The 27191-nt window shown below is 48.2% G+C and overlaps 1 protein-coding gene across 2 annotated transcripts in view; it reads right to left on the bottom strand.

Moving 5' to 3' along the window:
* The window catches only part of KIF5C (kinesin family member 5C), a gene marked incomplete at its 5' end in the record, with an annotated part of 69605 nt that extends 42414 nt beyond the window's left edge, over positions 1-27191 (bottom strand). For both annotated transcript variants that reach the window (XM_021398590.1, XM_021398591.1), the window contains 4 exon segments: positions 1755-1859; positions 6072-6145; positions 8941-9031; positions 27066-27191. In XM_021398590.1, the coding sequence (XP_021254265.1) occupies positions 1755-1859; positions 6072-6145; positions 8941-9031; positions 27066-27191 (396 nt within the window).

Genomic DNA, 27191 nt, shown 5'->3' with positions numbered 1-27191 from the left:
ATCTCAAGTGAAAAAGACATTTTATATATTTATTTGTTTATAACTTTTGACGGTTGCTATTAAATACAGAAGTGTTTCAGTCTGGGGCGTTTTCTTCATCTGTGTGGCATTCAAAGCCATCTTTTGGACCATGTATTTCAGCAGCCTGGCTGACCCAGACTCAGCTCACGTGCTTTGTGCCATCCCATTAACACACCGCTGAGGAGCCACACACGCAGGAGATAACAAGTTCCCCTCCCCGTTCTAAATGGGTTTCAATTAGAGAGGGAGAAAAAATTGATATTCGTTTTCTGAGCTGGCTTAGTTATTAAAAGAGTGTGACAGTTTGGTTATATTCTTGCTTCAAAAGACAGAACGTGCATTTCTCTAAATGACAGCTCCTTGTATAATCACTCACTCATTCACTGCTACTTAGGCAGCTTTTCTGTTACAATATTCATAGATGTCAGCTAGGACAGGAAACCACAAAAACAGCTCAGTGCTAGCAGAATGTGATTTACAGAGTGATAAAATTCTGCTGGGACAGGAATTTAATATGTCTGGTGTCTTGTACAAGGGGGTCCCCATCTGTTAGTATCAAAATGCTATCATGCAGAATAGCAACAGACAGGAGAGTTCTACAGATGATGAAAAGAAATCAGTGTCACTGCTACAAAAGCCATTTCTATGAAAATTCAAAGGCGTCTCTTTTTAAGAGCTCAACATTTTACATTCTACAGTCTATTCTGATGTTTAGATGCTTTATTTGTACTTTGTGAGGTTGCCTCTGCCTGTACTTCACCTGGCTGTGCCTGTTCACGAGTACGCTCAAATGCTCCCAGTAGAAAACGACCTACTCCTTCCAGAAAACCAGTAACTGCTTCAGAGGTGTTCTGATGGATTACTGAAATGTACATGCCCAGAAGCATCACCTTCTAACCTTTACGCATGAGAGGGACAGGGGAGGAGAACTCATTCTGTGAGAGCATCACCTGGTCACAGCAGGAGAAGACAAAGTGTTTTCAAAGTCCAGCCACAGTCAGCTACTTAGCTCTACTGATGCCACCTAGGTATACGCAGTGCACTTTGGAGGAGGGATGTCACAGAGGTGTACTAATTTTTCCTTCAGTTTACCAGGTAATTTTTCTGATGTCCCGTGAGAAGAAAGCTGTACCCTGGCCCCAGCCCTGCCAGGCAGACTGAGTGTCAGATTCTGCCCCACGGCTGAGGGCTCCCCAGGAGACTGGATGGACAGGAGGAATGAAAAGCTCACTCACAGAATTTGAGAGACGACATGTTTGGGGTCACAACAGGGACAGGAGAAATCATATTAGCTGCTCAAATTGAGCCCACTGTCTTAAGGAGCTCATAAATAAGAAGTCATTTTTATCTCAAGAGCTAAGTATCTTTCTGTAAAGTTGCCTACCACCACCTCTCCCGCGTTTCAAACCCATGTATTATAGAGGACACTTCATCCGTGAGACAGGAACAACATATCAGTACACTCTCAAGTGCCATGAAGATCAGCTGTATTTATGGCTGTAATTAGAGGGGCTGAGGCAAAATCATTGAAAAGTACAGTCAAAAAAACATTCTGAAAGGCTAGTAATTGCATTGGATTATTTCTAATAAACGTCCTCAGTAAAGCAGTTTGAATCACAGGTAGGAGAAAGGACAAATTCTGCAGCCATGCGCTCTAACCAGAATCCGGCTTTCAGCTCCAGCTCTGCCTTCTTTCAGCCGACCCATTACATAACATGTCATCCTGCATTTACCTTTATATGAAACTCCAGGTTCTCATCCATGGAGTAGATGTGATCAAAGATGTCGTGTGCAATTCTCGGAATGATTCCCATTAGCTGAGGGTCATGCAGCTTCCCCTACGGGACACAAAAGCAAACGGGAACTTGGAAAGCGTTGCTGGGGCACGGGAGAGGAGAAAGCCTTGTTCAAACACACCTTCATCCAGTGGGGCTCTGCAAACAAGCCTGCTGCTCCGTGGGGATTTGCTCCATACAAACGCACACAAAAAATGGCAGAATGACTCAACACCATGGCACTCTTCACCCCACAGAGCACCTATTGGTTTTGTCAGCTCCCACCACGTGCTACGCGTGCTGTCCTGGCACTACGCACGCTGCCGCTCTCTGATTTAAGATAGCTAACCAAACCCAAACAAAACAAACTTACCAATTCCGGCCCGGCACTCCCAGTTAAAAATCAGCTGCTTGGAAACATGACAGAAACAAGAAGCCTTAAAGCATCCCAATTCTCTTTTGCCAGTAACAGCTAACGGGAAGGCTGTGCTGTGGGGACGTGGGGATTAGAGTAATATATTCTGATTTGAGCTTGCTCGGCCTGCTGCCAGAGAACAGTGCCTTACAAACACCACTGTTCTCTGTGCTAATTTGCACAGCTACCTTCCTCTATTCTTAGAAGAGCTGAATATGAGATAAAAAACTGCCCTGGCTGCACAGCTCCTTTAGTTGCTTTGCTCACCGTGAAAAAAATCAGACACAAACAGGAAAGATAGCACTGACTGAAACCTGAATAAAAACATAAACTTGAAATAAAAACTTTTTCTGACTGCAGCACACTGAATTGTTATTTCCACATCTCAGTGAAACTGCATAAATATGCAATAACAAGCATTCAAGTCAACAGGCATAAGACACCATGACAACACTGGGGCTAGAAAGTGCACTATAACTTTCGATCTTCAGAATGTTAATATCAGCACAACAGAGTATTTTACTCCAAATACTGGTTGGGAATTCTTAAAAAACACAAGGGGTAGCCATGCAGTTCTCAGCCATGGGAGCTCAGATTTGACCTGTAGTTGCTAAAAGTTATCAAGCAACAAGAAATTTTTCGTAACACAGGCAGAAAGTCATAAACACACACGTTCCTCAATTATGTATGTTTGTGACTGACTAGTCAGTCACACTGACCTGTTTCCTAAGTTACTTAGCCTTTATTAGTGCACTTAAATTTAGTCTTTCTAGACATCATATCACACTAAAGCTGGTGAAATGACAGTTGAGCTCTAAGCATTAACTTAGGATGAAGGAAATCTAACATGAAGAACCAACGCTGTATCTCTCCTCTCTCGGTTTACATTTAAAGCAGCTACCAGGTTTCTCCCTTTCAGCTATGCATCTTGGGGGGAAAAATAGAAGAAAGAGGCTGAAGGAGAGAAATCAGTTGTTTGCTGGCTGCCTTCCCTGTAAAGCAGCACTCAGCTGTATCTAAACCACAAGCAATTTATTCATGTTATATTTGTAATACTAACTTCTGCAGTGGAAGCAGTTAAATGCCATACCATATACAACATCCTACAAAGCTTTGCAAAAGCTAAAAAGTCCTCGTTGTACAACATGCCGGTTTTACTTCAGAAAAAGAAAATGAAAAAGAGGGTGATTAAATAAATTCCTGATGGAGGGGAAAGAAATCTGTATGCGTGCACACTCAAAACAAAACCCAGCACTGTGTTTTGCCTGGCCAGCAAAGGCTTCACTGCACAATGCTTAGCTCCATTACACAACACTGGTTTTAAACAGACACTGCAATACAATTTTCACACTATTCACTCATTCCTTCTCACTGAGGAAGTCCTTAGGTTCCACTGAAGCCAACTGACTACCCACCGTGCATTACTGCACGCAAATGTCTTCCCATAGAGGATAAAGGAGCCTTTCCTATATCAGGATAAACAGAAATTTGTTGGTGTGTCAGCTCTGGCATCTCTGCTGCACTGCACAAGGTACATGGTGCTTGGGCTTTGCATAAGTGGCAGCTCAGAGAAGTATTTATCTAGGAGCTGTGCAGTATGGATGCTTTCCTCTCCGTAGCTTTCACTAAAGTGAAAAAGTAAGTTAATTTGTAACAAAATGATTAAGCATACACGGAACTCAATCACTGCGCCTACAACTTCCTGAGCTTTGGCTTTCTCGTTATTTAAGTCAGTGCTGTCAGAATAGCAATGAAGCAATGAAGCAAGATGACATTCACTCCTTTAAAAACTGTAATAGCAGCACTCCATTGAAAAATAATTGGTTTAACTTCATTACGAATGGATTTTTATGAAAACGGGAATTCCACGGAGAGCATACATTGGAAGGGAAAACAAAGGACAAAACAGGGGCTATTCCCCAGAAACCTGCAGGGAAAAGACTGCCATGGATTCATCTGTGACCTCAGAAGGAGTTTGGAGTGAAGTGCTGCTGCTGTCACACTGACACTGCGGTTAGTACGTGAGCACCGAGCACCAGGACAGAGCTCTCTGCTCATTAAAGCCTCGTTTTAATAACAACATTAATTTTTAAGGGTTGGACTAGATGATCCCCAGAGGTCCCTGCCGAGCCCTACAACCCTGTGATCCCACATAGCAAGCAGACAGTAGACAGTGGAGAGCAATGTGAGACACTGCTGCTTGACTTTAAGATGTTGACATAACGACAGTCTGGAGGGATTTACTATTGAAAACCGCATTGTAAGGTCAAAGCCCATCAGTTTCACCTGCTGGAAAACACTATGTGTTTTTAAAGATGTCTATCCTGCTATGCAGTTTGGCAAATGTTTTATTTGCACAGGAGAAAAGTGGATGTCAGAAAGCCCTTCTTGGCTATATTACACCACCGTGCTCTGGTTAAGCCCAGCACTGACACCAGGCAGCAGTCTGCATTTCACAGAAAATCCTCCACCACGGCTTTCCCTTTCATATTTCTTCAACTTTAGACTATTTTTTTCCTCCACAACATGCTCCAGCAACATTACAAGGGGATGTTAGAGTAAAAGAGGGATTAAAACCGAATTTAGATTTGATTCCGCTTTAGAAATGACAGCTTCTTTTTTATTAAAAAAGCAAAATGGACATTTTTCTACAGTCATTTTCCTCATCGCAGCTTGTAATTCCGAACAGAAATTGGCTTTAAGAGATCTTTCCCCATGCCATGTGGAAGGACCCGCTCAAGCCCTGCAGACATTCTGATGTAATTACATTCAGAGCGGGTGGATTACTCAGTCGCTGTGCCATCTGTGAGGCCTGAGCTAGTGATTTTCCCCATCCCTACTCTCCAAAGGAGGCAAGGACAGACTTAATAAGACACGAGGCATCAGTTATTGCATCCTCCAGGAAAGGAGCAACTGGGGCAATTAAACAGCAATTTCATCAGGGCCTACTGGCTCAAGAGAATATTGCTTTCCTTCTCCTTTAACCTTCAGGTCAGGTAGGTCAGCCGTGTTAATCACGGAGCAAAACCATCTGACACTGCTAAACAAACAACAGCTTCTTGTTTCCCTCCGTCTCATTTAGCAACGCTTTGCTGTACATCTCCTGTTGAAAGTTCATAGTTGAACCGAAATGCTTTTAGACAAGTACAGGTGGCTTGTGCAGTGCTGTGATGGAACAAACCTATGCTGGGATTAAATGTTTGAATAATCCTTCTGTTATAGGAAGGGACTGGAATATATGAATGCCTCTGGCAGAACAGAGGGGGAAAAGCAAACCAAACCAAACCAAAAACTTGCACAGAAGAAAAAAGACACTGTGGCACTTCCTGCAGCAGAAATAGGAACAGACTTAGGACTTCAGTCACCAGGAGCTGACATTCTCCTCCTCTACAGCAACCATTTCCAAACGCATCAATTCATCCATCTGTGCCACAGCGTGTGAGGGTGGTATTCCCAGAAGACGAGTACAAATGAGAAGACCAATAACCAAGGCATGAGCCTTCCCAATCCCGCACGCAAGGGAACTGTACCCGTATTACTGTATTCTCTGTGGATTAGTGAATCTCACTCAATTTCTTTAAAAAGATACACACGGCTAAACTGTCACGACAAGTAAGGAAAAGCTATAGCTGGTACTTTTCACTCACCATTCATTCATTTAGCTAGATACCGTAGAGGGCTCTGGAAAAAAACTTCACATTGAAAACAGCAACACGATAGCATAAAAAGCACATCCCTATGTCTGCTTTTATAAGCCCCCCACTGCTCAGTGTTCCAGCTGGATGCTTTGTTCATAAAACTCATAAACATACATAAAACTCTATTGCTGCTACCCAACTGATTTAACTTTGCCACTGTACCTCCATAGTATGTGTTTTTCCTGACGATGTCTGCCCATATGCGAAGATTGTGCCATTGTAGCCTTCAAGAACATCTGCAAAGGAGGAGGGAAACAATGAAGCCTCATAATGACATCTTAAAGCGGCACTGTCAGTGTTTCATAAATCTAAAATGCTGAAGGTCAGTCAGAAGCACACAATGCAAGTCGCTGCCTTAAAGCCAAAAGAAAACGTAACAAATTTAAATTGGAGAACTACAGAACTGCTGACATCCCTCTCTCACTTTCCTGAAAAAAAAAAATATAAAGAAATAATCTGGATACAACATATTATCCTATACAGCTGTGTAACACTGGAAAGAGAAAATGAAACAACCTGCATTTTAAACCATCCTGTACCAAAGAGCAAGTTAAACAAGCTCATGCTTTCTCTACTACTGTATCACTGACAGTTCAGAGCCTTATTAATTTTCAAGCTTGTCAGCAAAGCAGGAGAGCAAAGGAAGAAGAGAGACAAACGGGAATTAGCTTTGTTGAATATAGACTTCCACCAAGGCAGAATATTTTTTATGTTGTATAAAAGTGTAATACTTATTGTAGTAGCTAAGGAAGGAGAAAAAACTTCAAAGATCAGTAGTATTCACTCTGTGCTGCTCCCATCAGCCTCCTAAGAAGACCAGCCCATTGCCTGTATCTATATACACATGTCTGGATCATGTATTATTACACAGACATACGTAACCTCCTTGTTTGCATCTCCCCATGCACGTCTGTAGATGGTCCAGACCTGCAGTGGGACAGACTGCGATCTCCCAGCACACAAACCAGAGTCACCAGCCCATTTAGAGTCATTTAAAACAACACACGCAACGTTTCCACATCGGGCATGCCATGAAAGTTAAAGCAGCATTGAAAACAGCTATTAATCTTGTGAGAACTTGGAAATCCTGAGCCGAAAGGCCGCATGCATTCCTAGGCCCCACGGCCCAAGCAGCAACACGTGTGCAGGTTTGGAGCAGGCCCTGCCCGAGGCACCGCGCTGCCCACACGCAGACACATGGCACTTGGCCCTCCAGTAGGGAGGGCCTTTGGAGAAAGGCTTTCCACTGAGGATGGTTAATTCACCATCTGTCCGCTGACTAAAAAGAGAAGACGGGCCCCAAGACCAACAGCCTGCCCAAAACTTCAAGCAGAAAAAAAAGCATCAGATGAACAGGAGTGATCCCACAAGGATCAGCTGTGACTTTTATGTAACTCGTAATAAACACAAGAAAGCTCCGGCCAAAGCTCCACAACACACTGCCCACAGCAGCTGTGGAGCACTGGAGACCTGGACATGGAGCAATGGTGAGGACAGGAGCTTTAAAGGCCAAAACCTGGCCCTTGGGAGCACACCCGGTGCCCAGCCAGCACCACACCATGCGGACTGCTTCTCAAAATCTCCTTGTTCCTCATGCACAGAATGTGACACGCTTGGGCTCAATTACTGAGCTATTTACTTAGACCTAATCCCATTTCTTTCTCAGCTAAGAAAAAAAAAAAAACTCATTTGGATCATTCTTATTGTCAGTACCATAGAATCACAGAATGGCCTGGGTTGTAAAGGACCTCAAAGATCATCGAGTTTCAACCCCCCTGCTGAGTGCAGGGTTGCCAGCCACTAGACCAGGCTGCCCAGAGCCACATTCAGCCTTGGATATTGTTACAATAGCCATTGTTTTAGAGGCTGTGAGGCCAGCTGGCATTGTCGGTGATAACATTAATCACAAGGAAACCATCAGCCACTTCATGGCACTACGATGAAGTCTGATAACTAATGGTAACCTTGAAAAGCGAGCCGTAAAGCCTCCAAGGTTTAAATAGTGCTTCACATTGTAACATCCTCAGCTGATATTTCCATGCAGTAAATCACATTGTACCCACCTATCAGAAGCAGCACACGCTGTTTCACATTCTTCATTTTATTAGGCTTCAAAGTGAAAGTAAATGTTTTATTTCTCTCATTATATCTCACTTTCACAGAAACAGAAACTCAGGACTGCGGCCTCTAAAAGCCACGTGAGACATCACACACACAAAAAAGGCAAAACACTTATTTGACACCGACTATCCAACATCAGCACGCACTGGAATACTGAAACTCTTTGGAACACTTCTAGAAGTGGAGCTGTGTGTCAGCAATCTGAATGAACCACTTCCAAACTCTACAAACTCCAATCCCACCGGTTTTTATTAAAGGCTTACCCATGTGCAGTCAGAATTGCTGTAATTAGGCTCCCCTCTGAGAGCAGGCAACTTGAGTCTTATGACTCATTTCCTCTCCACAACATCAAATAATTAGCTTCTGGTCCTGATCCCCCATCACCCAGACTACAAGCACACTGGCTCGCTGGAGGCCGTCCCAGGGAGCCAGCCCACTTCCTCCCAGCAAAACCCAGGGCTGGTATCAGCAGAGCTCACCCCAGGGCCCTCTCCCTGCAGGCAGCATTCAGCTCAGCACGCTGCTTCCTGCACAAAGGGCTGCAGAGCTCTTCAGCACCGCTCCTGCAGCTCTGAGCGACCCCGGATCTCCTGTACCCACAGTGTTCACCATACAGCCTTGTGCTGCAGCCAGCTGTGACAACATCCCTGCTATTTGAACACTGTGATTTAAAAAGAAGAACTGAGGACTGAACCCTGGGAACCAGCAGGCCAGCCACCACATGGAACCTCTCAGGTGCAGAGAAATGCATTTCAAAAAAAAAAAAAATCAAAAACCCATGACTGGGATAATTACTAAACTCCAGTATAGACAGCTAAACATTTAGTACCCTGTCTTTAAATAGCTCAAGTGGACAGGGAGTCATCATTTTCCTTCCCCCGAAACAGCAATAAACAAGAACAACACCTACCTTTGACAATCTGCTTGGCACAGGCATTATAGACTTGTTCCTGGGTTGTATTGGGAGGTAACACTCTGTCAAAGACATAGGGCTTCCCTTGCTGCAAACCAAACAGAGACTTGTGTAAGAGAAGGAGCATCACACACAGTTATACAGACCCCCTTTAGCAGGCAACCTGAAACGCAGCATTTACTTTGCCACAAAGGAAGACATTCGGTGCAATGGGGACTACAACATTTTGTTGACTAAAGAGACGTGACACCTCATGTTCTCCGAAAACATCTTTTCTGTAGTTGGCAAACAAAAAGCAGCATATGCTTTCTGCGTGTTCCCATTTGGGCCAGCAGCTACTGTTGCAGGAAACAACAAGCTGAAGTATCATCAATTGAGAGTTGATTCTTTTCTCCCTCTGCTTAGAAAATGTCCGTATGAATATTTACAAAGATTTGCTGTTTGTGACTGTAAAAGGGTGAGAGCTGTGCTGTGAAAAACTGAAATGGAACCAGAGGAATGTGCAGGTCCTGAGAGCTCCCTTCTGGTGACCCGGAGGTGGCAAAGCCCAGACCCAGCAGCCGGAATTTGGGCAGAAGCTGCCCAACCTCATTTCTATGCTTGACATGTAGGCACGTGTTGATAGAACCACAGGACAGACACGACAGTGGCAACCCAGTCAGGCTGTTAGGTTTGCTCAGAAATTGTCAAGGTGGTGGTAAGGATAGAAACCAGGTGACAAAATGTCTTGCGCAAAGAGGCCTGAACCAGCATTTTAGATTTGACCACGGCCATCCCCATGCTGTGGGCCACAGACACACAGTTACCCTGACTCCTATCCTGAGGATGCTTATTGGTGTGTATAGGCACAGCAGAACAACTGACACAACCACTTCCAGAAGGTGTTGGTTCCTCTTTGTAGCAAGTGCAGCCGGTTACAAGAGAACACATATTAGCAATCCTGTGAATGGTTTGTTTGATACTTAAAAGACAAATCAGTTCTTAAGACAGCAGTTCAGCTCTTACAACTCAGTAAAAGCAAGCAAGACATTTGCATTTAAAATAAGATCCCTTTATTTAAAATTACACTCAGCGGATCTGTCGCAGCCTCATCTCCCATCAAAGCCCGTAACATCTCCCTTCAAAGATGTGACACTTGCTCTGAGATGAGCACAACGAGGGCTTCAAAGCTGCTGACAGGTGACGTTCCTGCAGCGTGCAGCCAGCACCGTGCTGGGTTAGCCAGCCCTGCCACGCTCTGGTTTGACTTCAGGCGGATCACAAGCTTACACCTGCGTGCTCCTTAAATTCGGGCACTTAACAGCCATAAGGGAAAACAAGACAGGGAAGCATGGCCTTGGGCACCTCCAGGGATGGAGCACCCACAGCTCTGGGCAGCACTGCCAGGACCTCACTGCCTCTGGCTAAAGAGTTTCTCGCTAACACCTGACCTAAACCTCCCTTCTTTCAGTTTAAAGCCGTTCTCCCTTGTCCTATCATTATCTGACCATGCCCACAGTTGCTCTCCCTCCCGTTCATAAGTTCCCTTTAAGTACTGGAAGGCTGCAATGAGGTCACCCTGCTGCCTTCTCTTCCCCAGACTGAACCAGCCCAGCTTCCTTAGCCTGTCTTCGCAGGAGAGGTTCTCCAGCCCACTGAGCATTTTCATGGCCTCCTCTGGATCCCATCCTATCTCAGGGTTAGGAAAGTAATTTATAAATGTTGTAAAAGAAATGCTGCAGCAGGCAATCCAGACATTCCACTTGGTCGTACAAGACCCAAAAGAGGTGACCATGACTGCCAGCCCAGCACAGCCCCAGGAGCAGCGGGACCACAGGACAGTGCCCAGTGGGCCCCAGCCCCAGCACTCCATCTCATCACAGCTCTCTGTAATGTGCAGTTTTCCCCCTGCAGTGCTCAGGGCCGGGGGGCTGCCCAGCCTATTCTGGAATCATTTCTCACCTGGACTTTTTACCTACTTATCCCTTGAAGAGGGATTGTCCCAGCCTGCTCACCATAAACACTGGGTGCAGACTGGGTGCCAAAAATATCAGAAGGACATAAAACTATTACAGAGCTCCTAAAGGAGGAGTACAAAGATGGGGATGGCTCTGAGGGCAAGGAGTGTCAGGAGCAGCGGCCATAAACAACAGGCACTCATCAAAGAGGCCAAAGCACAAGCGCACGCACAACCGCAGCTATCCGCTCACCAATTGATTCCCTTCATGCCTGAGTTGAGGCACATTAGCTATGCAATGTGAGAGAGCAGCAGGGAGATGCCAGTACATCACCACACCACGGCGAACATCGCACTTCAGGCCAACGCTGCTCCCGTGCCATCAATCCACGGAGCTCTCAGCAGCCCCAGCGTGAGAGCCCTCCGGAACAGCCCCGCTGTAATTGCGCCGCATGCAGCTGGAAGAGGCACTGGCTGTCATTTATCTGTCAGGCTGAAAAGCTACAAATGTAGAGCAGCAATTCACGAATGCGCCACGCAGGTCGAATTTCTCCCGCGCAATTTTTGTTCTGGAAAGCTAAAAGGCTGGCACACCCATCGCTGCTGCCTAAAGGACAATAAACGAACGCTGACGATCCCAAAGCAGCGGTCATCAAGCACACAAAATGAGAGCTCCACTATCCAGGCAGCACTTATGTTTTTGGGGAGGGACACTATCTGCCCTGGGGCTCCCAGTCCTCCCGCTTCCATCGCTCAGAAATCTCTGCTCAGGTTTCTGATAGCAGAGAAATGCCTTTAGGTGCCTCCCACCAGTCCCATGGTTCAGCAGCTTTCTGCACTCCCGAGGGTACACTCGAAGGTTTGGGGGGGGGGGGTTTCATTGTATTTTATCATATTTTTGGGGTGCTCTGAGTTTTTGACAGACTTTCCTCGAAGGTAACGAAAGCCACATCCATCCTACAAAGGCACCGTGCTGGCAGAGCTGAAGTTTTTGCTCCAAAACCCAGACAGAGGGTGAGCAAGCACGAATGTCACCGTATTCCTAGTATCTTCCTAAACAGGACTTCTTTCCTGTTGTCACCTTCAGAAATAATACTTCCTTTCTAATGTAATTCAGCCTGAATTAAGTACCAAAATCAGGAAGACTTCAGCCTTATTACAGCTTCTTCAAGACAGCAATAAGCAGCTAAAAATGACGCGTTATTTCATGCTACCAATTTTGCCTCCGTACATTATTCCTCAAACTTCCTCATTACACGCAGCTTGTTACCTCTCGCACATCAATCCCACCTTCCTTCCCTTTCGACTGCTTCCTGCAGTCCCCCTGACAATCTGTTCCATTAACTCCTGCTCCTGCCATTAACTCCTGCTCCTGCTGCACCACGGCAGGGCTGAGTGCTCAGCTCCAGCTGCACTGCTCCGGCTGGAGCTGCACCGAGCCCTTGGACTGCAGGGAGAATGCCACCCAGACTTGCTGCCAATTATTTCACCAGCTTCGTGCTTTGGTTCTCATTGAATTTACAGACTCGCTGTCTAAAAAAAAAAAAAAAAAGATTTCACAGGCACAAAGAGAATTCTGATGATAAATGCATGCAACACCAGTGCTGTTATTTAATAGGCAGCGTCACAGGGCAGCGATGTCGCTAGAAGCTAATGCATTCTCAATTCAAGATAAGCAAATACATTTCCTGCTTAAAAAAAAAAAAAAAAAAAGAAATCTCAGCTCTTCTAAATTCCAGGTAGAGAGGAAATGGGAAAAGGTTCAGCGCTTAGAGCAGCATGCTAACAATTAGGGCCTGAATGCAGCTCATGATTAATTCCCTGTGATCTTCATGCAGGCAGGCAGGCTTGGATCCACAAGCGTACCTGTGGGAGGCAAGTGAGCCCAGTGGTGGGATGCACAGCCCCACGAGGAGCCCCACAGTGCCTTATGAAAAGGGCGAGCAGAATGAGATGGCTTAGAACTGAGCACCCAACAGCCAGCGTGGAGCTCAGGTATAGAATAAATGAAGTAGAAAGGAAGAAAGGAACACAAAACCCCAAATTTATTTGCTTTTCTAGGCTGTACGCAGGCATCTGAATCAGAACGAGGAATTACAGCCTGGAATCAGAAACACCATTTCACTTTCATTCCAAGACAGGCCCAGGTTTGCCCTGCTCGCACAGGAAACCTGAAGACAAGCACGAGGACATTAAGGACGATTCCAAAGAAAACTGGACAGCCATGGGCTGGGCTCCACCGGCCTGACCTCAAGGCTCCTCGTATCACACCAGCACACGCACACCTCACGTTTGGCTGTGTGCTCTGCAGCCCATCAGCACGCACCCCAGGGAGCACAGTGAGGCCTTGCACAGCTGGGGAGGCCGGGGCAGCACGCAGCCTGCTCACACACACACACATACACACCCTGCCACAGGTGAGCACCTGACAGGGCACAGGAACACCCTTATCAGATGAATTGTTTGGCATACAGCAGCCACGGCCGCAACGCTCCAGCTCTCTGCTCCACTCAGTTTCAACGGATGCAGTGGAAATGAACGATCTGTAAGTGGGTTTAATCTACGGCACAAAACTCCACTGCAGGTAAGTACACAGGTAATAGCATCGTGTGATATGCAGGAGCTTAATTAAAGGGAAATTATTTCCCAGCTAGTTTTCACCAGCGCCATAAGCGCTTGCGTAGGAGAGGTTTTATAAATAAAAGATTCTTAATTGCAGGCCTGGAAGACAGAATTTTTCCAAGATCAGAAAGCAAACTGTTACCAGAAGCAATTCATGTTTTCCACCGAGGCCCAGCGCTCACACGGCACCGTGCTGCTCCCTTCTGCATAAACAGCTTTCCCTGCCTGAGTGGGAATCCAACTCTTCGCTCCCTTTGGAAATGGGACTGAGTGAGTGCTGCACTCCCAGCAGGACAAACAGCAAATCTGCCCTGGAATTAGGGGGTCCAGGGGACTTCTCTTTCCCCACAAGTTACACAGAATCTGCAGCCATTGGGTTGTTACCACTGCCATCACATCCATTGTCCAACCTGACTGGCCCTACAGAAACATCAGCGCGGTAACAGTTCACCTCGTGGACAGATGAGAATTCTTAACGACAGAAGGAAAATTATCCAGAGTAACCTCAACGCACTACGTAGCTAACAAAACTCTCCTAAAGAAACTCTCACATTTCGGTAACGCTCCTAAAAATCGGTTGGAAAATAACTGACAACAAACTCTCCGGTCTGAGCAGGTGCTGCAGAGCGATCTGAGTTGAACAACATTACTTTTGCACAGCGGCCTTAATTATTGATCTGCCTGCTGAATCTCTCTGCAGAGCTGATGGGATCTGGCACGTGGTCCAAGTCCCGCTTTTAGCTCTCGCTCGCAGCAGAGAGAACCTCTAACTCTTTGTAACAAAGGCACCGCTCCAGTTCGGTACGGATCTGCGATTTAGGAAAAGAGGCTCTCCAAATTATTTACCAGCTTCCCTTTCCCCGAGGTGCGTGACCTGGAAAAGGCACTCTGTAAAGAAAAAAAAACAATTCTAAACAGGAGGATGTCCCAGCACAAAGCCAGCTATTAAAGAACACTCGCCCCCTAGCAACACTTTGGGCGCAGCAGTAGGCAGGCAGAGCTCTCCACCGCTCTCCTGCTGGGATGGGATGCTACCAGCTAACGCAGAGAAGCAGCACGAGCATCCCCAGCCCATCAGGAGCCCGGATCCTGCTGGCTGTTAGAGGAGCTGGGGCTAAGGCCTGGAGCAGCGCTGCTCTGCGCTGCTTCCGGAGCACCGCAGGCTCCACAGGGCCGCGCAGGACGCACCAGGAGCACCCACCCATTCCCACACACGGCAGAAAGAGGGATCTCTTACTCGAGGGCCACCAGCTTGCTTGTCCTCTCCTGGGGCTGCCCGGTGTTGCCGGCACAGCAGCAAGGCCTGGGACGAGGGAAGGCCCCGGGAGCCGGGCTCCAGCTCCTCGGCCTGCCCATGGCTCCAGCAGCGCGGCACGCAGCGTGTGAGCTCTGCACGGCCTGGCTGCGTTGCGCAGCGGAGCCAAACGCTCTCGGAACTCTCAGCGTGCCACCAGCGCTCTGCAGCCCGCGGGGCAGCTGGTGGATTTGGGCTGCAATTACTGAACTGCTTACGTAAGGGCACACAAATGAGACGGGAGTAGAGGTGTCACACTCTGCAGCTCCGTTTGATGCACCTCCGCCTCTACAGAGGTGAATGATCAGGGGAAAAGGAGTTCACCAGCCGCACAGCACCGGCTCAAGATGGGCATCGTGCCCAAGACATCGAGATAACGCTTTCATTTCTAGCACAAAATTCTTTCTCCCATCTTTTCTCACAAAGCTAAGCTTTAAGTAGAATAATTCCCTGCTCTTCTAGCGAGGCTGTTTTAGCTACCGCCTCAGCAGACCTCAGCTCTACCATACAACAGGAGATGCGTGCTCCTGTAACAATCCTACTGGGAACAGCAGGACACCCTCTGCAGCGTGATCCCTCTCAGTCTTCAGGTAGCCTGCACTGTAAGAGAAAGCTACTAGTTGAAATTAATGTGCTCTAACTAATTTAATAGACCTTTACGAGCCTGTTCAAAGCTACCGTCACAACCTACTCATTTTACTGCTGCAAAGCACAGACAAGCTTAATTAAATTAACTCTGAAATGCTGTCATTCGCATTTGAGCTGCAGCTCCTCTCTGTGTCAGAGGTTCTTAACTAAACAGGAATCTCACAAGGGCGTTTGGCACACGCTGTTCCAAGCCCCACGAGGTACAGCAGGGTCCTGACCAAGCTGCCACAGGCACCTTCCAAAACTTTCTAGAAAAAAAAGCACTCTGGTTTGAAGCTCGTAACTTAACGTGATCAAAGAGATCCTGAGGCAGCTCCCTCCAGCAGCAATGGGAGAGCATTCAGGCAGTGACATCCCGGGGGTGAGGAGCTACAGGAATAAATCACGAGAGCACAGCATCTCTGCACACCGTGAGCCTTCGTCCCGTGCCAACAAAGCGCCCCAAAGGCAGGCAGACAATCCAGAACATGAAACAAAGCAGTCCCAGGGAAGATGCTGCCCCTCAGCTCCACCCACAGAAGAGCAGTGCCACGTGAAACAGCCCCAGGCCCAGACAGAGCTGCATCTTCATTCTGCCGTGGCCGTGTTGTGTTAATCTTCACTCCGTTAAACATATCACTTACAGATTTATGGGGAGCTGCATGGCTCAGGAGATTAGTAATGGGATACCGAGCGCTGTCAGTTGTAGATTCAAATCCAACTCAGGTCAGGAGAGGTCAAAATTAAATGAGAGGGCATCACTGATCCGTAGAACAGCTTTCTTTTCAGCATGCTCTGCAAAAGCAAGGATTGAAGGGAATCAGCGAACAAACCACACCACTGGTGCTGGAGCGTCCCGCCAGGCTGGATATATAGAGTGGCAAAGAGAAACAAATGAGATGCTTGCACTCCCGCTGCCTGCATTGTGCAGCGTTTGTTCTGCAGAGAAAGCATTTCACAAGAGTAGAAGAGCCACGGTTACAGCCGGGCTGTGTATCCACTGAGTTTCTCTGGGACTAGCAGAGCCTGCACAAAGGCACGGCGCTGAAGGTGGGGGCTCAGCATGATCCACTAAGAGGGTGAGAACAGTTCTGCCCTGTTAACCACAAACTGCAGAAACAGCCACAGACACTGTTCTTGTAGATTATGTTCTTCTGCCCTTAGAAACTGAAAAAAGTCCCAAGTTGTCCAAAAGCCACAACGAGCCGTGCCCAGGACAGCTGAGAGAAGACACCAGCACCCATCCCCAAACAGAGCAGCTGTGCTCACTGAGATCAGGAAACAAACCTTTCCCCTCGGTACCTTGCTGGCTGGCTGTGTTCCTGACTCATACAGAAACCACTAACAACAACTTCGACTTGCTTCCTTATCTCAAACACAGAAACCAAATTTCAGTAGTGCTGGGAGCTTGGAATTTTACTAAAAATGTGCAGCAGAAACGTTATCCCTAGTCTGCGTCAGCCTCCTTCCCTGCAATGCAATTAAAAAGGTAGACACTCACAGCACCAGAGAGTTAACGAAGGAGAAGTCCAGCAGCCATTCTGCACGTCCTCCTGCCTTCTCCATTGAAAAGTGCCACTAGCAGAAGAACTGAAAGGGCAGCAAACAGCACAGTGCTTTAACGAGTCATAGCTGTAGAGGTATGTGATGCACAGCTGTGCTAGCACTACCTCCTGTTTTGCAGCTTGCCTGGCTGTAGCCCAGACCTGTGCTGTATATTGGAAATACTCAGACCAGCATCTCGACATCCACCCTAATAGCTACAGTACAAGCATGGTATTGGAGCTTCTGCGAAGCTCTTCCGAGGCAGGCAGAGCAATTACCCTGTCACCAAGTAATGCAGACAAGTTGCTCCTGGCAACAAACCTCTTCAAATGTGGACGGAGAGCAGCCCTCACCAAGGCGATGCCATGCACTCGTGCAGCCATTTTGAGGAGCTGCTGCCCGGCACCATTTCTCTCCGTGCTGGTGTTACGGACTGCAGCACCTGGGGCAGATAATTGCTTCCTTGTGAGACACGCTGCTTCTGTGAGCTCCTTGCTTCACAAGCAAAATGCACATCTAAAAGCTTATTCCATCGGAACATGGAGTGAGATTAGCATCTTCCAGGAAGGAACACGCAGGAACTGCAGCGATTCACCAGGTGCTTTGATTCCCGTTGCAGTATCTCTGACCTCCCTTCACTCTGCTAACGCTTCTGTTGATTTCTTTCATCCTTTCTTATCTAGGTTTGCCCAGCTTCCTCTCCTCCTGCCATTTCACCCAATGCAAGGCGGGCCTTCTGGCCAAGTCGAGGCAGAGGATGGAGGAGGCCGCAGTCCCCAGGGAGGCACAAAGGCAGCCGGCACCCACCAGACACAGCCAGCTCACCCAGGGCCTCCATTACTGCTCCCTCTGCACAAAGAGGAATCAACTCAACCCCACCCCCAGGCTTATAACCAACAAGCTTCTGCTTTTTGGCTCATTGCACTGACCTCCTTATACAGCTCATCTCATTATCTGGAGAAAAACCAGAACCCACAGCGTTAAGTGGTACGTCCAAATCTCGCAATTCTAGCACCAATCACAAAGTCCTTCAAGTTCCAGCATTTGGGATCAGCTGATGATATGAAAATGAATTTTAAAACTCAGGACTCTGTCTCTGATGTAGTGGAGGCTAGGCAAGCTTCAATAGGAAACCATTAAACAGAGCCCAGTGCCATCTGTACCACGCACACCTTCATGGCAGCAGGGTCACGATACTGCTGTACTGGTTTGGTAATACTCAGCAGTCCTATTCCAGCAGAAGCATCTTTATTTGTACCTGTAGATCATTAAAAGGTCACAATAGCTAATTAGGCAGGGAGAGACAAGAAATCACGCTTGCAAAGACACTGAAACCCCTCACAGACTGGAAGTACTGCCTCCCCGCTTTTCTATCAGTCATAAGGAAAACAAAGTATGTAAGAACCTATCTTTCTTATGCCTGATAAATTAGTTCACCACTGACGATCTTAGTCGGTGGTCAAGAAATTCAGTGTTGTTCAAATTCCATTCAAAAAAATCAATGGACCTGATTATAAACGGCTTTGCCTTTGGTAGTGAGAATGTCGATGCCTATGTCAAGTGGTCCCACAGGGAACAAGCCGTGATGAGTTGTGCCCTCCCATGCAGGCAACACAGAGGTTCTGCTCGTGTTACTGCACACAACACAGCTCAGTTACACAGAAAACATGAATAAAAACGATGTAATTTTTGCTTTTTTAAGCGCAGAAATACATATTTTGGCTCACAACCCCGTCCTGTGACTTTGCTCTAGCTAAAAACGTATTACAGCATTCATATACAGCACATCCCTTCGTAAAGCACACCGAGGGGATCAGCAGCAGCCCCACTTTCTGCAAATCATCCAAGAAACAGGCAGTGCTGGCTATCATTATCCGACAGTAATTCTATTACCAGATTTAGTAACACTGAAATATTCCTTCCGCAGCTCCCAAATCTTCAAAGCAGGGGACAATCTGGTCTGTCACACTGCATTCACTTACAATGTTCACGAGGCACAAAAGGGATCACAGTAAATGCCCACACATGTGAGCAGAAGCACGTGGGCTCTTTCTTGGCCCAGCACAGCATGTGAGACAAAGAACGGGCCATGGCCTACAGGTCAATTCATACCAACCCAGCGCCTATAGTTCTTATGTAAATAATGATCTATATTTCTATTTATCTCCAGCAGAAACGAACAAAACTTGTGAGACACAGGATTGTCAGCTGGCAGAAAAGGAGTGGGGAAATAGTCATGAAGGCCTTTCTTTGCACCCTGTGTAGACACAAGCCATTCTGCTGACAGACCTCAACCTCCAGCTGCACTGCTTACCCTTAAGCTCATCACTTGGCACCATTTCCAAAAAACCCACAACCTTAATACAGAAGCCAAAAAGGTCTCTAATTCCCCAGCATTAATGTTGATCCAACTTACAGTTCCTAGCTCCCCAAATCTCTTAAGCCCTCACAACTCCAAGCTGCACCACGTCGCTGGAGTAGTTCAGGCTCACAGAACTTTATGGGAAAGAAGAGCAGGCAAAACCAGAGTTTGTATGGCCTGGGAACAAGACAGGCCATACAAGACAGGCCCTCTCTCTTTGAGAGCCATGAGCTGAGTTTTGCTCACCAGCTGAGAATCCAGCCGTGCTCCATCAGAAGCAGGGAGGGCCCGAGCTGTGCTGTTCCACCCAGCAGCACCAGCCAACCCCAAAATGTAAACCTCCAAACCCAACAGCAGAGAGGAGAAATGGAAGGAGTATCTCAGTTGCATGAATGGGTGACTACTGGATAATACTTAGAAAGTCCGGGCTGCACATAAAGGAAGCAATGGACAGAATAAATCCCTTATTACCAACAGAAACAAACATTTTTCTCAAGTATATTTCTCGGGCTGTTACGGGCAGGGGACACGTTCTGGTGGGAACAGGACTGTGTGCTATGAGCTAGTCCAACAGAGAGGCAAGGATGCAGGGAAATACATCTTCCAGCTGCACCCCGTGCCTCCCTCAGCAAGCTCTCGTGCCAGCAAGCACAGCTGCTCAGCCATTTGTACCACAGAGCAACGCATTCAAAAACAGCCCCAAACCTCCCTGAGTGCTAATAATCTGTTCCAAAACATCTAAGTGAATAACAGAAAATCGCAGGGCTCTTTAAGAAGTTGCGGCGCTGTTCACATCCCACTGTTGGCCTAAAAGCAGACATTCAAGCAATTCAGAGCTGTGCAGCTGAGAAAAGAGATTGCCACTGCTGAAAAATCAGAGTTCTGCTAGCAGCTCTGCTAAAAATATTCACTAACCCAATTACCCCAGTGCAGGTAGTGGGCTCCTCCACGTCCCGCACTGAGTGAACGGATTTGGCAGCCAGCACATGATGCTCATGTATCAGAGGTTTGACTTCCCCACAGGTTCCCAAAGTGACTTTAAAAGTCGCCTTCCAATCTCCAAAACGAGAGGTCTTTGTTACTTTATAGGCTGCCACAAGGACAATTAAACGGGAAAGGCTGTGTCATAATGACAGCTGGGAGTGCAAGTATAAGATGAATTGAAAAATACCGTATCCAAGTTATTGCACGCCTTTGGGCCATGTAATATATATTTTTCAGTATGGCATTCTTCTCACGCAACAGCAGTGTGTAACAGCAGCCCCAAAAGAAGCAGTTCTTCAGAGCATTGAGGCTCTGATGCAGCGGAGCCTGCACGGCCCAGCACCACAATGAGGCAGCGGGTCAGGATTCTCAGCAGACAGGGAGGCACTGAAAGGATGAATCACTTCTTGCAAAGGCGCCTAAGAGGACTAGTATTAAATAATTTAAGTTCTTATCTCGGAGTACTCATTTCTCAGGGGGGGAAAGAAAATCCAACGCACTTGTTTTCAATTAGGTCCTATCGCGTAATTTGAAAATATACATTTTCTGAAGCTGTCGTGGGATCATTTATCAATATCATGATGTGAATTCGATAACATTCACGTGCATTTCCAGAACATCCCATAAAAAGCCAAGATCCAAATAGGCCATAAATACCTAGGAATGGCTGGGCTTTTTCCCACAGATGACTAACGATAGCAATCCATCAGCAACATCATGCTCCTCACCTTTAAGATTCTGAAGTATCCCATTTAGGATGGTTTGTTACGGCTTTTTTAAAGGTGATTTTAGGTACGCAGTATTTTCATCCTCCAAAAACAGCAACCAGAACAACCTGACCGAGGCGTTTCCCTGGTTCACAAAGCCACCAGCAGGGCAAGCACTGCTAAGCAGCTGGTACCTTCCCATGGAGCTAGAAAAGCAAACAACTGCAAGCGAAGAAGCAACGCTGCAGTGGAGCCAAAAGCATCAAGCAGCTGCTGAGCAGCTCCGAATCCCTTTGCTGCTCCCATACGTGCAAGGTGAGCCCAAGCAGTCACCCCACCTTGCACACCCAGGCTCTCGAGCTCGAGGGATCCAACAAGAATAGACACAATATGCCCTGTGCACGTGACAACCTTCTGTTTTGTTGCTGTTGTTGGTTTTTTTTTTTAATTAAACAAATAATCCTTGTGAGAGTGGATCTTCTGACAAAAACGACTCGTCTAACCAACTGAAATGGCCAGAACTGAATGAGAAACGCATCAGCCACCAGAACGCTCCAAGCCACAGAAGCCCAGGGATGGGAAGAGGATTCTGTGTATTTCTTTACAAAACAGAGAACAGATCACTCCGTTCTTTTGTCTCTTTCTGTGCCACGTTTCCTCTCCAACACAAGCTCACAGCTCGCTTTTCCCCATCAGGTTCAGCAGCACCCACGGAGCAAGGCAGCGCAGTGTATGCACACCGAGGTTCTCAAATGAGAGAACTGGCAAGTGCTTCCCAATGACACAAGTTACTTAAACGCCATTTAATCTCGTCCTCAGCAGAAAGAAAAGCCCACCCCGACGAAAGCACAGCTGCGGGAGCTGCAGGTGTGGGATTTCGGGCACACCTGCTGCTCTGGCCTCTGGCAGAGCTAGGAACGTGTCAGTGATGGGAGCCACTCCAGGTATTTCAGAACCGGTTCGGAATTAACACGTCCCAAGGGAGGTCACTTCAGTGATGATGGAAAGGCACCAAAGATAACACCGAGGGTGTCAGCGGTCTAGTTAAAAATTGTCAAGAAAAACTATACCGAATATTCCGCCTTCCAAAAACTTGTCTGTGTTTTTATGGAAGCATCCTTTCCCCCTAAAAATTCCTCAGAAAACTGCTACAGAGGAAAGCAAAGTAATAGCAGAGGCATTAAATTGGCCTTTCATCCCCTGCTTTACCTTCTGCAATGGATTGCATTCTCCTGGCACAGCTGGAAGCGCTGGAACAATAGGTGGAGATGGAAGTGCACAGCACTCCCCATCAGCTCCTTCACCGCTCGCTCAGCCCTCCTCTGGGTAGGAAGCCTCACCAGAAATCATCTCCAACGATGCAGAAAAAGAAGTGCTCCCAGACTTCCCGAACGCCAGGCAATCTGATGGCATCAGATGGAGCAGGCACTTCCAGAAACCAGCCCGGACAGCAGTGACTAAGCACCACGTCTCTGGGGAGGAAAACAAAGCCTGCAACCGAGCTGGAGCGAGAGCCGCACATCGCTGAACGCACCAAAGTGGCCTTGGTCTGACATGGAGCAGGTCTGCAGGAGCTAACTTAGCAACAAGAAAGCATCCATTGAGTGTCACAAGTCCGTGCTTCCCAGATGCAACCTACCTTGTTGAAATACAGCACCTATACTTTTAAGCTCTAAAGTTTTCATTTAGAATCAGTGTTCTTGACAGAACAGGTAGGCAGAAGGAAGATAGATAAGGTATCCCAACGTGGGAATGGGTGGGGAAAATACACTAAAAAGCCTTCAGTGCTCTGCCCGTGGGAAACTGCTTTGGTGAAAACAACACAGTTTGTGTTTTGGTTAAATAACCTTCTTCCTAGCACCATCACCAATACATAGATGCTACTTCTCACACCCTGTTTCTCTCTACATGTTCAGAAAACAGACAAGCATGTACAATCTCATCCAAGTCCGCATTCATCTGCATTGAATCATTCTCCCCCAAATTGAGCACTTGCTGTCAAGCACGCACAAACAGCACCCCCAAACCCAGCCCATTAACACCAAAATAACTAGCTATGCTATCAGCCAGCAAGAACGAGGCGTGCATTCTCTCCCAGTACCCCACCTGCCCCACAGCCATCACCTTCTGCACAAGCTTTTGGAAGCAGAGGTGAAGCACAACGGTGTGCTTCAGGAAAACAATTCCTCTTTTTAAAGAAAAGCCAGCATTGGAGCGGTTCCTGGGTGGCTGCTAGAGCAGTCCTGCAGCAAATGAAACCCCTTATTGGGCAAGGTACACAAGGGACATCCCCTTATTGTGGAAGGAGCTGCATTGCATTGGTGCTTCCCAAACAAACTAACACTCTGTTGTCTGTCTTCTCCCTGAGACACTGAGCGGCTCAAGCTTCTGAGAGAAATCACCCCCCCAAAAAACAAACACGCACGCACGAAGTTCCAGATCTGTCAGTCTTGTGCTCCTGCTTCCCTGGAAACAGCCTGACCTGAAAGCAGCGCAGTCCGTAGTCACGGGGACCGAGCGCAGCGCATCACGGTGCATCTGGCCACAAAACAGGAAAAGGCAGCAGGCCAGAGATTACTGCAACTTATGTCTGGGTGTGGGAAAAGCTTATGGTGCGGGGGGAAAGAAAAGATGCCTGCAAAGGAATCCATCGGCTCTCGGTGCCTTTGGTCCCCTCAGTGCCATACAAACACCACGCTTAGCTATGCCAGCTACCGGCGTCCCATAGCTGTGCCTTGCTGCAGCTTTCCTACAAAATGTGCCCAGTCCTCGCTGCAGCAGCAGTGCTCAGCAGAGCTGGAAAGCAGACCAAAGACACTGAGGGACAGAGCTAGCATCAAGCACCCAGATAAGCGTTCTCCGAGGGGAATGACGTGCTCCATATCCACTGCAACATTCTGCAGCGAGACAGAAGCCCCATCTCACTCCGCATCCGATATCAGACTGGCAGGAGAGCTTTTGTAGGAGGTATTTATAGACACGCCACGAACAATCTCCTGTGAACAGACGGCCTGTGCACCACGAGGCAGCGATGGATGCCCGCCTTTGTCAGGAGCACCGTGTACCACACCCCCTGGAACAGGCACACAGCACGGGGTGGGCTCTCACTGTATTTTCTGGTTTTTGTTGAAGCTGTAATTCGTTTGCTACCCCATGGCTTTGGGTCAGCTGGTTTTGTTTGAAGGTCTCCTAACGACAGCTGCTCGCAGCCTGCAGGGATCTCTGTACAGGGAGGACTTAAAAACGCGACTTTATTTCATTACTCTCAAGTCTGCTGACTTTACTGACATACAAGAAATAAAAAGTAAAGCCTCTCCAAATATTCCGGTGACCGAAACAAGCAATAATCTGTCCGCAAGACAACGTTGTAAACCGGAGTGCTACTTACATCCAAGAGCATAACAAACAGCGCTCAGACTCCACCCCAAATCAGGCACCAGTTTCTGGTTTGTTTTACCTCGCAGAACACGACGCTGCAAAACCACAAGGACCACGGAGCGGCGGATCAGGTGACGATTTATTTTCTTTTTTTTAAGCACAATGGTGAGCTATGGGGAATGTGTCACGGATGAGCCGTGGCATTTCCCACTGCATGAGTGCCGAGCTGCAGCAAGGAGCCCCGGCTTGCCCCGCACCGTGCAGCCCCCAGGGGCACCAGGGTGCTCAGGAAGGACAGCAGCCAGGGATGGGAGGCAGCAAGGAGCCAGCATCAGAAGCCTGCCGGAGCTGCTCGCTGGGGCAAATGGCCGCACGCTCTCCAGCGAGACCGGGAGAAGGCAAGCCAGCAAGGAGAACACATCTCTAGGAACGTCAGCCAACACAATCAATCCGAAAGTCACCTTGAGGTTGCAGAGGAGCGGAAACGTAAAATGAAGCTGCAGTCTGTTGGGACTACGGTGGAGCTAGCCGCAAAAGAGAGCAGTGGATTTACCACCGTCGCCTTCCGCCGCCACGGTTAAGAGACGAGATGCGCGTTACAGGCTTTTACTTAGCTTCAAAATTTCAAATATAAAAACACACTGAGGCTCCGTGTTTTCCTCCTGACTATTTCCTTAATCGCAGAAGAAACCAGGCAAGGCACTTCAACCCTGCTCTGCCCACCCACAGCTGGCCCACACCTCCCTGCAACGTGCGTTCAAAGCGCAAGAGCAGCCATGGAAGAGGTGAGGGCAGACGACCACGGGTCACAGCCCGGCTCCGAGGCACACGGCGGCATGGGACGGAGCCCTGTGGCCACCCTGACGAGGAAGAAGAGGGAAGGAGAAGGATCTTTATTCCCGCTGACACGCAAGAAAAAAAAAAATAAGGTGTTTCCTTGAAGCGTTCAGATTTTCCTCTTTCTGATAGGATTTCTATGAGCTTTTTTCGTTCCTGTCTTTGTTTTTAACAGAATCCCTCTTCCTAACATTTCCTGCAACAGAAAGTCGAAGCTGCATTGCAGTGTTTTTCAAACGCTATAGGAAAGCAGCGTTCGGTTTTGGCTTGTTCTCGTCCTGTGCAATGGTTCCAAGGGCTTTCAGGCCACAGCAGTGCTGTTCAGAACGAAGCCCACAGGTTCAGGTCTCCTCTCCCTCCCTGACACGACATGCCGGGGCGACGCAGTCCCTCAATACCGGCATCCAAAAGAGATCCCTGTTTTGCTCCGTGAATGGAAAGCGAATCGTACCCCGGCACCCATCCTGCCACACGTAAATCATTACGTCTATTTACATAAATAAAAAAAAAAGCGAACAAGCTTTTTCGTTTCTCTCCTAAACTTTCACAGCAGGAAGCTGACGGTTGCTGTTATTTTCCCTTTTTACCCTTGCTAAAGGAATTACCTCCCGTCTCCACGACAAATCCCTTTTTCAAAGCAGTACAGTCACTGCCTTCCACACGACAAACTCTTGATTTCCAGATGTGCATTACGTACCTGTGCACTCACTTCAACAGAAAGAAAGGAATCCAAATTCTACTCTCAACAAGAACGACACCGTTAAGGGGATGTTAAATTTAAGTATTTTAATCCGCTTTTGATACGCGCGAGGGCTTATTGAAGGCGAAAAGAAAGAAGATGAGAAGCAAATGGCAGCGCAAGCCCCCGCTGGAGCCGCAGCCGCTCCTCCCAGCCCCGCTGCTGGGATTGATACCCGATGAGCTCAGCTCATTGTCAGCAGGGCACTGCGCCTCAGCCTGCCGCCCAGCACGGAGAGCGCTGAGGGGAAGAGAATGGAGAAGGGAATGGAGAAGGGAATGGAGAGGAGGCAGTTAGCCGTTTCTGTCCACGAGCGACTCGATTTTTTTTTTTTTTTGCTCATTCTACCGTAACTATTTTAGGGCTGTTTTTTTTTTTTTTTTTTTTTCCCCTGTGTGAAAGTTGCAATAGATGCAAAGTTTTAATAAGAATCCTCACAAGCTGTTTGACCCGTGGATCGCCTTCAGCACCGTTACCTCGCTTTGAGCGCCTCTGTCGGTCCCGTTACTGGTTTACCTGCAGCAGACCAGCACCTCAAACAACCCCCGCAAAGACCAAAGCCAAGAAACCTACGTGTCACCCGCAAACACAGCCCGCAGTGCACGCACACACAGGCCACCGAGCCCGGAGGGAGCGCCTGGAGCCGGCCCCGCAGCACGCCGCGCTCAGAGGGATGCCAGGAACCGTTCCTTCCCCACAGAGCGGTCGGGCACCGGCACAGCTGCCCGGGGAGCGGGGGGCACCGCCCCTGGGGGTGAGCCAGCGCCGTGGGGATGCGGCCCTGAGGGACGTGGGCAGCGGGCACGGCGGGGCGGGCTACCGAGCCCACCGGTGTAAGCGCGGCAGGGACGCGACGCCGACGCCTCATCTCCGATGGAGAAGGGAAAACCTCGCCCCTCGCGGCTCCCGCCGCCCCGCGCCGCCTTTGTCCGCCCCTCGCAGCCCCGCGCCGCCCGCGCAAACTTTCCCCGCGGCGCTGCCGCAGCACGGCGCGGGGGCGGCGGGAGCATGCCCAGAGCCCGCATGACATCACCCCCTCCGCCCCGCGGACCCCCGGCAACAATGGGGAGCCCGGGAGGGGGACGACTCACCCCGATGACCACCGTCTCCTCGCCTTTGAATTTCGGGATGAATTTGTCGCCGCGGAGGATCTCCGCCTCGTTGAGGGGCCGGAAGCGGCACATCACTTTGATGCTGCACTCGGCGGGGTCCGCCAT

This window comes from Numida meleagris, chromosome 5, assembly GCF_002078875.1.
Source record: "Numida meleagris isolate 19003 breed g44 Domestic line chromosome 5, NumMel1.0, whole genome shotgun sequence".
Classification (NCBI taxonomy): Eukaryota; Metazoa; Chordata; class Aves; order Galliformes; family Numididae; genus Numida; species Numida meleagris.
The sequence above is the reverse complement of the archived record's forward strand: the minus strand, read 5'-3'. Positions and strand labels throughout refer to the sequence as shown.